Source organism: Platalea leucorodia (genome assembly GCF_965183815.1).
Source record: "Platalea leucorodia genome assembly, chromosome: Z".
NCBI lineage: Eukaryota > Metazoa > Chordata > Aves > Pelecaniformes > Threskiornithidae > Platalea > Platalea leucorodia.
This window is the reverse complement of record NC_138858.1, coordinates 46989496-47004164: the sequence shown is the minus strand read 5'-3', so window position 1 is coordinate 47004164 and position 14669 is coordinate 46989496. Positions and strand designations below refer to the sequence as shown.

General features: G+C 37.9%; 1 protein-coding gene across 1 annotated transcript; it reads left to right on the top strand.

The window, feature by feature from the left end:
* Window positions 1-6062: 6062 nt before the first annotated feature.
* Window positions 6063-9479, top strand: LOC309602227 (protein FAM240B-like; the record flags this gene model as incomplete). Its single annotated transcript, XM_082335618.1, has 2 exons — window positions 6063-6208; window positions 9347-9479. The coding sequence occupies 2 exons, from the start codon at window positions 6063-6065 to the stop codon at window positions 9477-9479; spliced, it is 279 nt and encodes a 92-aa protein (XP_082191744.1).
* Window positions 9480-14669: the final 5190 nt, after the last annotated feature.

The window sequence follows — 14669 nt, the reverse complement described above, 5'->3', positions numbered from 1 at the left end:
AGTTATGACATCAGTGGCACCTGCCAAAAATTATAGCACAGATCAAATGTGGCATTCAGAGTTTGTGCCCTGTAACTGTCTGGTCATTTCACTTGGTGTGCTGCAGACTTCACAAAATGAGACTGTGGGTTTGGGTTTTTTTCACCCCTGCCATTAAACTAATTCATAATAGCAGATGTCATCACTCCCAAATAAAAATGAGTGACGGATGAAAAGTTTTTATCAGTTATTCCTGGCAGCTGGAGTCCTCTTGAAAAGGGGAACCCAGAGGTAAAACTGACACTATTCAGTAAGCACTCAAGAAATCCATACTTTGACAGAAGAGGAAGCTGCTATACAATCAAAGTAAGCATTTATATTTTTGTATTTTGGCCAAAATAAGATTTTCTCTTTCTATCTTAATTATTAAATGTGCCTAGACATACATGCATATACATTTATTTTACTTTTTGTTAAATCATTTGAATTTGAATAATGCTTTCTTCTTCCTCCCTCCATGACCTTGAATTCTGTATATTATGGTATACTTTATTGGAAGATAATCTGATTGTGTCTGATTTATAAAATACCAGAGGTATGCTGCCTCTGTTTTGTTTTACTCTAATCTTCATTTCAATTATTAACCTGTTATTTGTTCCTGTGTCTGGTTTTGGTATTACCAGAACTTCTGTATTACACATACTTCAGCTGAAAGGAAAACCACCATAAAATGAACACATAAGGGGCTATTCACCCTAATGATGCATTCTATAAGTGTAATTTAAAAATTTTTAGAACATAAAGCTTCTTTTTTTTTAAAAAAAAAAGGATCATAAGCAGGCTTTGAACTCAAATACTGTCCTGTAATAATTCTATAATGCTGGAAAATGTTCTATGCTTAGGCAAACAAACCCCAGTGAAGGGCAAAAGGAATAGGAGACTAATTAGTGGCCTGACAAAGATAAAATAGCTCATGGTCATGATATGACCCAAGGGACTGAGTCCAGTTGAATTCAAAGATAATCTTTCCATTGTTTACAATGGTCGCCAAAAAACTCCGAAGTGACTGTGGAAATTCTTTCAGAAACATGTTCATGTTCAATATTAAAATTGGCTGCATCCTCAAATTCATTGAAAGTCTTAAAATTAGCCCTATCTCCACCTTTTAGGAAGGAAATATTTTTTAAGATATAAAAAACCAACCATTTGTGTTAAAGATTTTGTTCTTTCATCAAACATTTTGGAAATAAAATTTTGAAATGTTCAAACATTTTATCTTGCTGGTTAAAATATTTTCTAACAAGAAAAAAAATAATAAGGTTGGATTATTTTTATTAGCCAAACCAACTGATTCTTTTAATTATGCATCATTTAGATTAAAAATTACTTTTACATTTTTCTCAAAATATGTTCAGTTAACAGCTTTACTGAATGCATTAAAATACTTCTCACTAAAAAGATTTTCAGAGAATCTCATTCTATGCACAAGCATTATCCCTCTACATAAAATACTGAATTTTGAAGACAATGTCTAGCTCAAGACATGTCTTAAATAGAAAGACTGAAAAAGGGCAAAAAATGCCTCCTGAAGTTTCAGGCAAGATTTTCTTATTTTGCTTGTTTGTTTTAGATGAAGTTTACTAAAAATAGCACTTTTGTTCAAAGCATCAAGAGACATTTCTGGCTCCAAAAATTTCTCTGGCAAGAGTCCAAAGTAGAAATACAATTACAAAGTATGTAGAAGAGAAATCCCTTGCATTAGATACTTGTTCATACTCCTTTTTGTACCTCAGTGGAGGTTGTCTGAGATTACAATAATTCAAAATGTGCAGACCAGGAAAGGGCTAAGACCAGAGCATTTGGAAACATACTAATTTAACACTTCTCCATAGCACATTCAGCCTGCAGATCAGTTTAAAAGACAGAAGGTAGTACCACTGGCTGTTTCTATATTAATTTTGCGGCAGTGAATAAAAGTTGTGCATATAATGACTTCCAGCTATAAGCAAAATTTCTCCTCCCTTGCACTGGAGAGATCTGTTGAGGAAAAACTACTCATCATTCACACTTTGAACCTCCTTTAAACACACTCTGGGACAGCAGCTCAAAGAGTTTAAACCAGTGTATTCTATGTAGATGCTATCTGTGTTTCATGAGTGATTGGCTGTCTTACAGATTGCTGCATGGCCATGTGATTTGTTGTTTGATTATAAATGTAGGAGATTTTTCTTTTACAGTGTGTTAATTTTACTTATCATTACTTCTTCTTGTGGACATTCTCTATAAATAAATAATTCGTTAACACATAAATTAATTCCCATAAATGACAAATGCTGTAAAAAACTCTTTCGTACACAAATACACATATATCTGACAGTTGAGTTTCAGAGCTACCAAATACATAAGCCACTTTAGCCAAGATCTAATTTTACCTTTATTTAAATGTTGTTTTATCAGCTTGGCTCCCAAAAAAAGCAGCCAACTGTGCTTCAAATGGCAGGTAGGACTGCACAGCCCATATAAAAATAGTCCTTTCTCAACCACCTTAGTTGAAGATTTAGTAAGGGACTCTGCCTTACACCAGTGTTACGCACATTTTAGCAGTCCTTCACAGGAAAGGCACTGCAGAAAGTTTCATAACATAAATTTTCAGTCCATAAATGACACTTACACTAATTCAAGTTTTCTGAATGAATCATTTTGAACCTATGAAAGTGTTGTTGTTGCTTATCTTATTTTCATATCAGTGGAAAAACTTTTTAAAACAACCTGCCATTAATAGCCAGAAAGATGCCTCCTCGACTTTCCTTTAATTTCTCTGGAATGATACCTGGCTATCTGAAATGAAAAGAAAGATGATAAAGAATCACTTTTCCTTGCTTACTTTCCACCCAGGCAAAACTGGTGGAGTGACCCTAAGAAAGTGTGTTTTTTACCTACAGAGAAAATTTAACTACCCCACTAGTTTCTGAACTCTGAGGTATCTGAGTGAAGGAATGAAGAACAAGTTTGCCAGAATTAAGTCCATTCGTCAGTGTAACACCAATTTATGCTATTGGGACATCTAAAAAGAAAGCAGAAAATCACTCAACAACAAAAACAAAAGATGTTTTCTAAAGCAATAATAAAGAAATTGTTTGATACAAAGAAAACAAACCTAGAATATTACTCAGAAATCCAAACCAAGCTCCTAAGCAGAATCTCTCAATTAGAAAAAAAGAAGGTATTACACAGTATTCATGAACTCTAATCTCTAGATATGGATGTTACAATGCCAGCCTTAGAGAAAGGGTGCTTTCACACATCATAGCATGAGAGATGCTGGCTAATAATGTCAGACAGAACCATCTTCAAAAGTCTTACATCAAGAATCTGTCTTAGCAAGGACCATGCAATACCATGTGAAATATTCACTGTCACTGACATTCCTAAGAACTATTATCAAGTCAAATGTTCTTGGTTTGCAAAAAGTCCCATAGACAACCAGACTAACATTTGCAGAATACCTCCATCTTTTGGGTACCTGTCTGACCACGGCTTGTTCCTCTGAGTGGAGCAGCCAAGACTTAAGGCAGCCAAAACCCTCATGCACCCCGCAAAAATCTAACCAATTTAGACCTCAGATAAAGACTGCAGGCCCTCTTTGTACCACTTGAAGAACATCTACTAGAAGTTTAATAATCATAAAGACTTATTCTCTAATGAAAGGTTAATGTGTTATGGCAGACTCTTACATAAGGCAATGTATAATAGGGTTTGGAGGGCAAACGGACTCAGACAGTTTGTCAGCAGCTTGCACTTGGCTTCTGAGGCAGCGGGATAATTATCTAAAGAGTGTCAAGTGGGCAGCTGCTACAGATAGAAGAGCCTTTAAATAGTGCAAAGACCCAGGTGACCTGCTGGTCTAGGAACGATGAAATAATCATATTCCATCACTTACTGTAACAAGCTATTACCAGAGCATTTATTCTAACACTGCTCAAAGCCTACAGAATGAAGACACAGATAGAGTATGTTCCAGTGTGTCCGTGACATGCATACCTTTTTGCAAGATGAAGCCTTAAATAATACTGTTATTTTAGGGCCTCAGAGTGAGACAAAAGATCATTAAAAGATTACCCATATTCCCACTTAGAGCACATCATTGATAAACAAAGCACGTTTAGCAAAAAGTGGTAGTGGAACTGCTGTACCCATACCGGTGTAACAACTCCTGCTGTATCCCACTGTGCTACATCTACGGTATCCCCAGTCCACAGCAAGAGAAACACCAGAAAACTGCTGTTTGCCTCAGAGGAAAATGTCTGACTGTTTTGGTGATATTGCAGCTTTTGCTGACTTTGCTGTGAAGACAACCAGTACCCTAATCACTCAAGCATGTCTGATACTCCATCACATAGGATATTATACTACATGGACTAATCAGTTCATACTTACTACTCCAGTTGGAGTGGGCTGGTCTTTAAGCAACTGGACTTCTCTGTGGAAAAATACTGCATCTGGAAGTGGCAGAGATTTTTCTTTTTCTTAAGCAAGTTTTTCAGTCTAGTCAGACTTAGCACAGTTTGGCAAAATTATTTGTTATTATTGGTCTTTCTAAAAAAACAGGTTTGTGAAAATTATGCCAAATCTAAAATATTCAATCTAGGAAGATGCAAAGATCTTACTTATGTGCCCTTTTAAAACTTCAGGAGATTAAAATACAGTATTTGATAGGAAGACCTTACACAAGTCTGCCTTCATTGTGTTGTGTCTGACTGTCCTTTTCTTTTTCTCTGATCTGCTTACAGTATTGCACAAATGAAAGGTTTCCTTAGATTGGCCTACATTAGCATAGTCTTTGTAGTATTTGTCAAGGATAGCTCATATAGTATGACATTGTCTATGAAGCAGACTCACAAGCACATATCAGGGTCTATGAGGCATTAATTCATCAGCATTACAGAATGGACAGTTGGCAAAAGTATCTAGTGACAGCAGAATATAGATGAACACAAGGAAGCAAAGGGATTTCATAAGAACCCTCAAATTATGTGCTGATCTAGTCATAGAAAACTCAGGAGCATGGGTTTCTTTTTTTTTTTCTTTCTTGCATCCTCCCACTTGCTGCAGGGGCTTAGTGGAGGAGACTGATGCAGGAAATCCTTATTCACAGTTGGAGCAGAAGTACAACAGGTTGTTGGTACCTTATTTAACATCATAGAAAAGCAATATTTGGCTAGCAACAAATACAGTATATGATGCAATTTTTCTGATTATTTCCTTTGGGAATAAACAACACAACTTAACTTTTCAAAGTACAGTTAAGATCTGATAACCAATGCATATTGGGTAATATCAGCAAGCACCTCAGACATGCTGAGAATTTTAAGACCCTCCATGTTTGAATACTATGCATTTAGCAAGGAGAAATTCACCTTATTTCTGTCCTTTTTCTCACTTAGTGGAACTCATCTGTACATTTTAACGAGCTCTACTTTTAACAGTATTTAAGACTGAATTTTGATAAATTAAAGAACGAGGCCATAACAAGCTCCCCAGGGCTTTGCACTCTGTGTGCTTCAACTTTAGATCCATAATTCCCCTGCATATTTTGTGCCTGATATCATTTGGAGTAGTAAAAGGAATCATTTAAGAGCAACATATTTCCCTTGGATAACAACCATCTACGATCCCTTTTAAGACTAAAAGAGGTAGAAAAAGGGAAAGCCCTTCACAACATCTCCTCTGAACTTCAGTGACAATGGCACTACATTTGAAAGTATTTTTCCCAAGTCCTTCCAAAACTACTTAAAATCTCACACATACTGAGGCCTCCACTATATTTCAGTGAACTGTGCCATGCATAGTCATTACTCAGTAACAAAAATACAGGTATACCACGTAACTATCACCCAAGGCCTGTTTCAATGCCTTATATTTTGCTTCAAGGCAGAGTAAGCATCAGTTACCTATTCTTCTTGGGTGACATACTTTATTTTAATAGCACTTCATGTGAAAGAAATTGCAAGGGGCTAAGCAACACAGTATCTGCCTCAGGTTAGGCTCCTGACTGCTCTGACCTCCAAATTGCTTTTCAGAAAATGAGCAAGCATAACAACTTTAGACGCCACAAGATGGGTGGTCATGATGCAGAAGAGCTGAAGAACTTCTGGGAAAAAGTTATCCAAGAGCAAACTAAGCAACGAGAAGGTGAAGAGTCTAGGTTAAGCAAAAGTGCCCTGAAAAAGTAAGTGGTATTTTTTCTTTTGCACAAGACAGCAAGGCATGTCATCACGTGCTTTAAAATAAGGTAACCCGTTATTGTACTGCTTTATTCATAGCACAGATTGTGTTCTGGATCTTTGGCACTTTTCCTCTCACAGCTGTTTGTCTCATATTTCCATGGCTCTTCTGCATGGAAACTCAGACACCCCTCACCCCTGAACCTCATGAGCATTCTTCAAAGGCCTTGGAGCATAGCCACAAAAAATAAAGCACTTTGGCACTATGTCTTGTGACAGCCAGAAAATATCAGGATTTTTACCTGGAACTGGTACAGGTACACAAATAAATAAAATAGTATTACATTAAAGGGACAGGCAAATCATCCATTTAATGTGTAGCATAAACAAATCCATAGCATCTTTGTCATGTTTAACAGCCCTTTGCATCATATAAGCCCAAAGATAGAATCACAGAATCACAGAATCATAGAACAGTTTGGGTTGAAAGGGACTTTTAAAGGTCATCTAGTCCAACCCCCCTACAACGAGCAGGGACCTCTTCAATCAGATTAGGTTGCTGAGAGCCCTGTCCAACCTGACCTTGAATGTTTCCAGGGATGGGGCATCTACCCTCTCTCTGAGCAACCCGTTCCAATGTTTCACCACCCTCATTGTAAAAAATTTCTTCCTTATATCTAGTCTAAATCTACTCTCTCTTAGTTTATAGCCATTATCCCTTGTCTTATTGCTACAGGCCCTGCTAAAAAGTTTGTTCCCATCTTTCTTATAAGCCCCCTTTAAGTATTGAAAGGGTGTAATAAGCTCTCCCCGCAGCCTTCTCTTCTCCAGGCTGAACAACCCCAACTTCTTCAGCTTTTCTTCATAGCAGAGGTGTTCCATCCGTCTGATCATTTTTGTGGCCCTCCTCTGGACTCGCTCCAACAGGTTCCTGTCTTTTCTATGCTAAGGACCCCAGAGCTGGACGAAGTACTCCAGGTGGGGTCTCACCAGAGCAGAGTAGAGAGGCAGAATCACCTCCCTCGACCTGCTGGCCACACTTCTTTTGATGCAGGACAGGATATGGTTAGAAACAGTACAATAAGATTTTCCTGTCCCATGAAACACATTTCATAAGCATTCCTGCTATACAACAGATAAAAAAATAAGGCTATCCAAATTTATTTAACTTTTTTTCCAAAACAGTATAAAACAATGGGCACTGCCTAGAAAGAGCTGTGACTGTGGTATAGATACTCTGCACAAGGGTGGTAGATTGCCTCAAATACTTGCTCAGCCTGTTGCACTTCAAGAGTTTGCACCAAGGTCTCCCACACACTAAGTGAGTCCCCTGGCTAATAATGGATGGAGAAAGAACGTAAGAAATACCTGTGCCTCTTTTGTTTTTCTGGTGGGCTTTCCTCCTGAAGTTGACAAAGCTTTTCCTGCATAAACTTTCCTCACAACTGGGATATTCACATAAATTAATTTGCCTTCAGCAAACTGGAATGTGCTGGTAAAGGGCTGTTTCTTTAAAAAAAAATTCCAGGTACTCTGACCCTAGTGCCCAAGGAGGAAGCTACTATTGTCATTTTAAAGATGAGGAAATCAAGATCTGCACAGGCCTTGTGTCCCAACAGAGTCAGATGCAGACAGTCCTGCTCCCAGTGTCCTACTCAGTCAGTAATATTCCCAAACTCAAATCACCAAGTTGTTGGAGAAAAACCATGTATAATAAAACCCAGAAAAGTGTTCAGCTGCACTGGAAAACACTGTCACTCTAGCTTCACAAAAAACTACCACAAGAAGGCATCACAAACCAATCGCAATTAGAGGTGTAGATAATATTTTTAACTTCGCAAAATTAAAAATGTTAAAAGCCTTTATAAGATCTTCTCTGAATAGAAAAAAAAAAAATGCAGCAAAAGAACTTTGAATATGTCTTAACTTACATATTCCATATGTCTTACCTGACTGGTCACAACGGAAATAGACCCAAGCAAGTTCCTTCAAGGTCATTTGACCAAAGCCCAAATTCTTTACAAAGTGTTCTCTAATTTGAAAAAAAAGATACTTGCAGGAGGTAATAGAGAGTCATTACAAAAATCTACAGATCTACTAGCTCATGTAAGCGGCCCATGGGAGAATTAGATGGCTTTAAGCATACAAGTGCTCCTTCTGTGACACCTAGGACACTAGTTGACAAGGAATACCAGTGCTTTTAATGGCAAATTTTTACTAACTAATTGCACCAATTTGTTGAGGCTTAACTATATGCACAAGAGAATAGTGAAGTCAAGACAGGGTAGACCAAATGAGGAAAGTTTAAAACACAATCTGAAATCAAACTCAGAAGCCAAACGAACACAAGCATCCATGTCAAACAGCTACTGCTAAGTTACTCTCAGATTAAAACATTGGCTGCTGTTCTTTTTAACACACCAAATGTAATATAAAAACCCATATATTCCATGATGCATTTGGCATTACCATATGATATCGAATCCTATAACATTGCGGGGTCAGGTGTTTCGTAACACCATTTCTTTTGGAAAATGACCCAGCCAACAATATCTTGCAGTCGTCCCTAGTGATTTTCTCTTCTGTCTGTACTATACTTGTGTCTTGAAGCTATGTGGCTCCTCTTGCATGTGACATCAATTCCTTTCATTAAACACATACAAGGTCTGCAGAGATTTTGGGTACAAAATGGTTACTTTTTTTTTCTTCAGAGTAAACACAAATGGACATATTTAAAGTTCTGCTTGCTCTTCTCCATAGCACTTTACAGTAAACTTGGGGGGTCAGGCATTGTAATTGTATTTTTTAATTTACACATTGAATGACCTTATTGGATAGACACTACTTCTGTGTGGCTTTGAGAATACCCCAGAGGAAAAAACAGAGCTCTTCACACTGACAGTATTTCAGCAGTTGTTTGACTCATTAGGAATCCAGCAATGTCAACCACTGATAGCATCAGCACTATCTCTTTCTCCTCTGCATTCCCAATCTAGCAAGCTAGAGAGATGTGTAGATGGTAAATAAATACGGGACAAGTGCTATGGTGATGAAAGAGGAAAGCTTCAACCCTGTTGAAAAGCCCTGCATACATTTGAAGGATTTGGCTCAGTACTTGCTAAGCACTTGTCCTCTCTTTTCAGACTCCGCCAGGAATGGACTCTGCGGCTGGAAGGCCGAGCAAGGCAGGTCCAGGAGCACACAAAAACGCAGAAAGACCAGATGACGCTGCTGTCCATCGAGGCTCTTCCCTCACCAGATAAAACTGTTGCTTAAAGTTACTGTGAAAACACAGAAAACATTGGGCCTGACTCTGACCTTCTGCATGCACCTATAAACCAGCAGTTACACTGCTGAAAAAGCAAAAGGTCAGAATCTAGCCCTTTTCCAGATTGTTTACTAGAGCTACTAATAAAGTCCTACTGAAAGTCAGTGCAAGAATAAGGCCACAATACATAATCTTGAAAATAACTCAAAGGGATAGATGAGAAGCAGACATCTTTAATTCTCCATGATTTATTATTAATGTGATGTAGCAGGACTTTCTTATGTACCTCCGCATTTCCAAGTGGCAACAACATATTTCTAGGAAAGAGGATTGCTTGTTTAATAGGAATAATACATTCAGAAGGCTGCATGCAAAATTGCATGTTTCCTTTTACAGAGGTCTCAGAGTCTGGCTTAATGCAGATATAAGCTGTTCTGCCTGTCTTGATGAGCCACAGTGAAGAGAGTTAAGGCTTGGTCTGATCAGCTGGACAGAAGGAGAAATATATTCTTTAATGGAATCAGGAAAAAAAAAAAGAATGAGATTTTCTGATCAACATATAAGAAAATTTACAGGTCTTAGTCATTAAATAAACAGAGGAAAGGATTTTGACTTTCATGGGGTAGGTAAGGAAAAGATTACTGATGTTATTATGAACGAGTCTGAGAAATGTCAGAGCAAGTGAGTATGAAAGAGAGCTTGAAAGAGAAGGCAGCGAATCATTTCATCATAACAACACAGGAATGCTTTGCAAGGTATCATTTGCCGTACCTGTTGTACACTAATCCAAGCACTTGCTGTATTTCATCTTCTTCTAGGTCAGGTGAAATACAGGGAGGAATACCTAAACACAGAGTAACAATAGTGTGTTCTGTTTACCTATATGTTTGTGTATCTAAATACCGTACCTTTTGGATGAAAACATTTATTCGTTATCTCTTCAATTAATTTCTTTGATATGCAAGAGTCATAAGTCTAAACAACTATTTTTCTCTAACAATATTGAGTCAGATGGAATTTTACCTTGCATTTTTATTTACACTGAAGAAGTAGATAGCAATATATTTGATAAATTTCAAAACAAAACAAAATTTAAACCATTTGACCTCACAGAAATGCTTTTTTATGCTTTTAAAACATTTCATTAAAACACACAATTTTACAGAATGCTCCCATTTTTACCTAGTGACATTCTCCCATAGAAAAAAACATGTTATCACAAAAACGTTATTATTCCATGAAGGATTAAAACAATTAAAAACTTACAAAATGTTCTTTGGCTATTGGAAACTGAAGGGAATATAGAATCAGTCTATTTTCATATGACCCAACCCAAAAAGCAATTGTTTCTTCCAGTGGTTTTTTTTGTATTAGAAAAGCAATGCTGAAAAATAATAAAGTTGTAGCTGCTTTTGCGTTTGCAGACTGGTCTCTTTCTTCTGTGTTCATTTATTTCCCACTATTCCCTACAAAGCTGAACATTTTTCCTGGTGAAGAAGATCAAACAGGACCTGAACCTGCTGCCACTATAAAAATATAGTAGTTCACTGTTCTGTATCCATAGCTAAAGGACATAGACAGGGCCTATTGAAATGGAGAAATGCCAGATTCCCCACTTTTGAAAACCATATCGATTAGATTTGCTAATGTAACTATGGTTTTATGGTGTTCTAATGCCACCCACATCAGTGCAGATTACCCCTACTCTATGCCAGTGTCACAAGAGAAGAAGATCCAAGAAAAGCTGGCCCAATAAGCATTCATTGTTCTTTTACACTTAATGTCAATGTTTTTAATTATTAGGAACACTTTTATGACAGTATATCTTACTGTTTACAAAGTAATATAAGACACAGGAAAAAGACCACATAAGTAGATGCAATCCACACACAGCAATTTTCAGCACTTCCCAGAGAGTACCCAAAAACCACCTTAGGTCCCCGAGCAGCAGCTTTTCCATCAGGAGCTCTGAAGAGGTTGAGGAATGTGTGAAATCACTTCCACTACAAGCAGGTGGCATCATATTGACTGCACACTGGAGGAGAGTCGCGGGCATTGTTTATCTTCGCGAGTACATGGAAGCCATTTCAGTCGTGAATGGGTTTCTGATACATCCACTGCAGTGCACAGTGTATATTTCACAAGTGTGAAGGACTAAAATCCTCCCACTCTTAGTCAAAACCAGCTCTTCATGAGTTGTTCAAGTGCATATGCATTAGTCACGCTTATCCATTCTAAAACTTATTTTACAGGACAACAGTATCCTGGCACCTCCATGATACTCAACACCAGATGCTTTCTGTTCCCAAATGTGGATGTTCATCCATTTTCACTGCTGCTGCACATACAGTCAGACTGAGAAGGGAATCAAATACTAGAAATAATAAAGTCTAGCAGCTGGATGTAGCCAGGTATGTTGCTTGCAAATTGCAAAGATGAAGGCAGACAGTAAGGTGACAGATAACATTTTGTCCTTTTACTTTAGTTACTGAATTGGTGAAATTTAAGCCTGGATTTAGGCATTTCAGACATGCTTGAAAATGTCAAACCTGACTTTCATTTAAAAAAGCAAGCAAACAGAAGTCAGTTCAAGTTAAACTGTTATATTAAAAAACATCTGTCTCATTGATAAACATAGCCCCCATTGATAAAACAGGACATCCAGCGAGCATAAGCTGTTGGGAGAGCAGGCCCCTCCAGCTGAACACAGCATTTTTTTCCTCCCTTGTCCCTCATTCCTCCCCCTTTCCAATGAAAAAAAAAGAAGATTCAAATGAAAATTTAGATTACAATAGCTATATTAAGAAAGTTGAAATAGCTATTTGAGAAGAAAAACTAATTTCCCAGATATTTTTTCCTTAGAGTTTATTAATTTGCCTAATAGAATAAGAATCGGAATTGAATATCAGTTAGCCTGCATAATCAGTACCACCCTGAGCCTGCACTAGCAAGACATTACCATGTCTTACATCTGCATATAAGCCAGTCCAGCACTTGCCTAAGCCAGTAAAGAACAACTGAAGTTGTAAAGGATAGGGCAGAGACTAATGGGTTTGGTCATGGGAGTTTACTTGTATGATATATGATGCAATAGGTGTGGATCATACCTATGAGGTAATGCATTTAAGCTGGCATACTGATGTCAGCTGTGGAACACCCACTTAGCATGCCCAAATTTATGGGCATGGCAGATAACGTGAGCACATACTACACTCATTCACATGGTTACTCTTTAAGTGCTGCATCTGATCCGGGAACCAGTGACTAATGCTTGAAAGACAGCAAGGCTTGCTTTCTTAAACTGTCTCTGAGCTGTGGCCAGTTGTTGAAGTCCAGCTTCCTCAAATCAAGGCAGTCAAAAGGGTGAATATAAACCACACTGAGCTGTAATCTGACTTCATTCGGACACCATCCAGAAGCACCCACACAATCAGTTACAGATAGGACATGTTTAAATAAGCAGCAACTCAACACCTGTCAGCTGCTACACTTGAATTAGCACTTAAATTCAGAGCCTTTTTCAAGTGAAACCCTTGATTGTCTGCACTTACCACACACTGGTTTGGATCACAGAGCAAATTTAAGGCATGCAAACCAGAATTTCTTTTAGAGGAAACTAAACCAGACCAGAAGCTGTGCTCCCAGTGCACTCCAAAGGACCCTTAGCCTCTAAGGATCCAAGACAAGCACTAGCTCTTCAGACAGTTTTGAGGCACCTGGATAGTGGGGATATTTGGTCCAACTAACCAAATTAGATTGAGTCTGATGTGAACCCCTGAACCATGCTTAGTCTAATGTAGGGACCTCAGCAGCAGCCACTTTGATCTACTGAGCTGCTGGTAATGTGCAGAGTCACTTGGTAATGTAGATGAGTATAACCCAACCAAACAATAGAGATGGGATCAAAGCACATTAATACATTTGATGTAGATCTAAAGGTTGACCTTAGCAGATACAACAACTGAGCTCAGGAATGATAATTTCATTATACAGCCATACAGATATGCTAACATGCATAACTATGCACAGCTTGGTCAACTGACCTACTAGAGCTGCATGTGTTGAAACAGTTTACCCACACTACAATAAAACTTAGCCCAGATCTGGCTTCTGAAACCATAAAATAGCTACATGTCATTCAGTTCTACAGTTAAATGATAGGACTATGAGGATAATTACCAATTTCCTAGCCCAAATGTTCCTCCTAATTACAAACTGGCTGTGTCCTGAGGGATGCTGTTCTCTACCTTGCCTGTTAAACAGCACTTGACTGGGGCTTCACCGCCACAGTGTGGATAAGGAATAGTAAATCACATAAAACTTGTACATAAAAAATACTTGTGGATTGAAAAGGGCATCTGTAGATAAATGAGGATGAAACAAAGAGTAGCTCTAGAAAATCTTATACTTCCTGAGGATGCTTCCCTTCATGAATTAAACATTAGTATACTATTTATTTCTTACAGAGAAGGACAAGAGTCATCCATGTTGTTATGCATTTGAGACAAAATTGCACACAAAAATTCAGTAGTCAGGACTGACAATACAAAAATCTATTTCTTTCTCCTATTTCCCATCTATTTCAGGTGTGTTTATTTATCTGTGTGTTATTTAGTGGCCGGAGTTTTAAACATTTTTCAAGCTAAGGTGGACACAAAGCAGTGAAAATTCCAGCCCCCAAAATGACAGTCTGACAAAATAGCCTGAAAAAGGGTTATATTACCAGGGAAGCCAAACTTAACAATAGGTTGCTATGTGCTACCCCCATAATTAAGTGTACTTGTCTCAAATGTCATTCCTTAAATGAAATAATAATTTCCTACTAGTGACTATTGAAATGTGAGAGACTACTGGCCTAATCCTCACCTGGTACTCAGTGCCAGTTTTCAGCCTCAATGGGTCTACTCACAAAGGTATGACTTCAGAGGTTCACAATCAGAGTCACTGCTTTTTCCATAGCAAACAGCAACATCATCAGGAAGCACTATAATTTCAAACAACTTCAGTAATAAAATAATAATCTGACAAAAGGGCAGGGGAAAGATGCAGTAGCAAATCTGAAAAATAATACTTAGTTTAGCTGTTTTGGCCAATTCTTTAAAGAATAGGCCCTTTGTGTTTGGTTTCCACTATGATTGTACTGCATATCCAACTTGAACATCAGTGCCATTCGAGCAGAACTGTAACTTCCCAATATA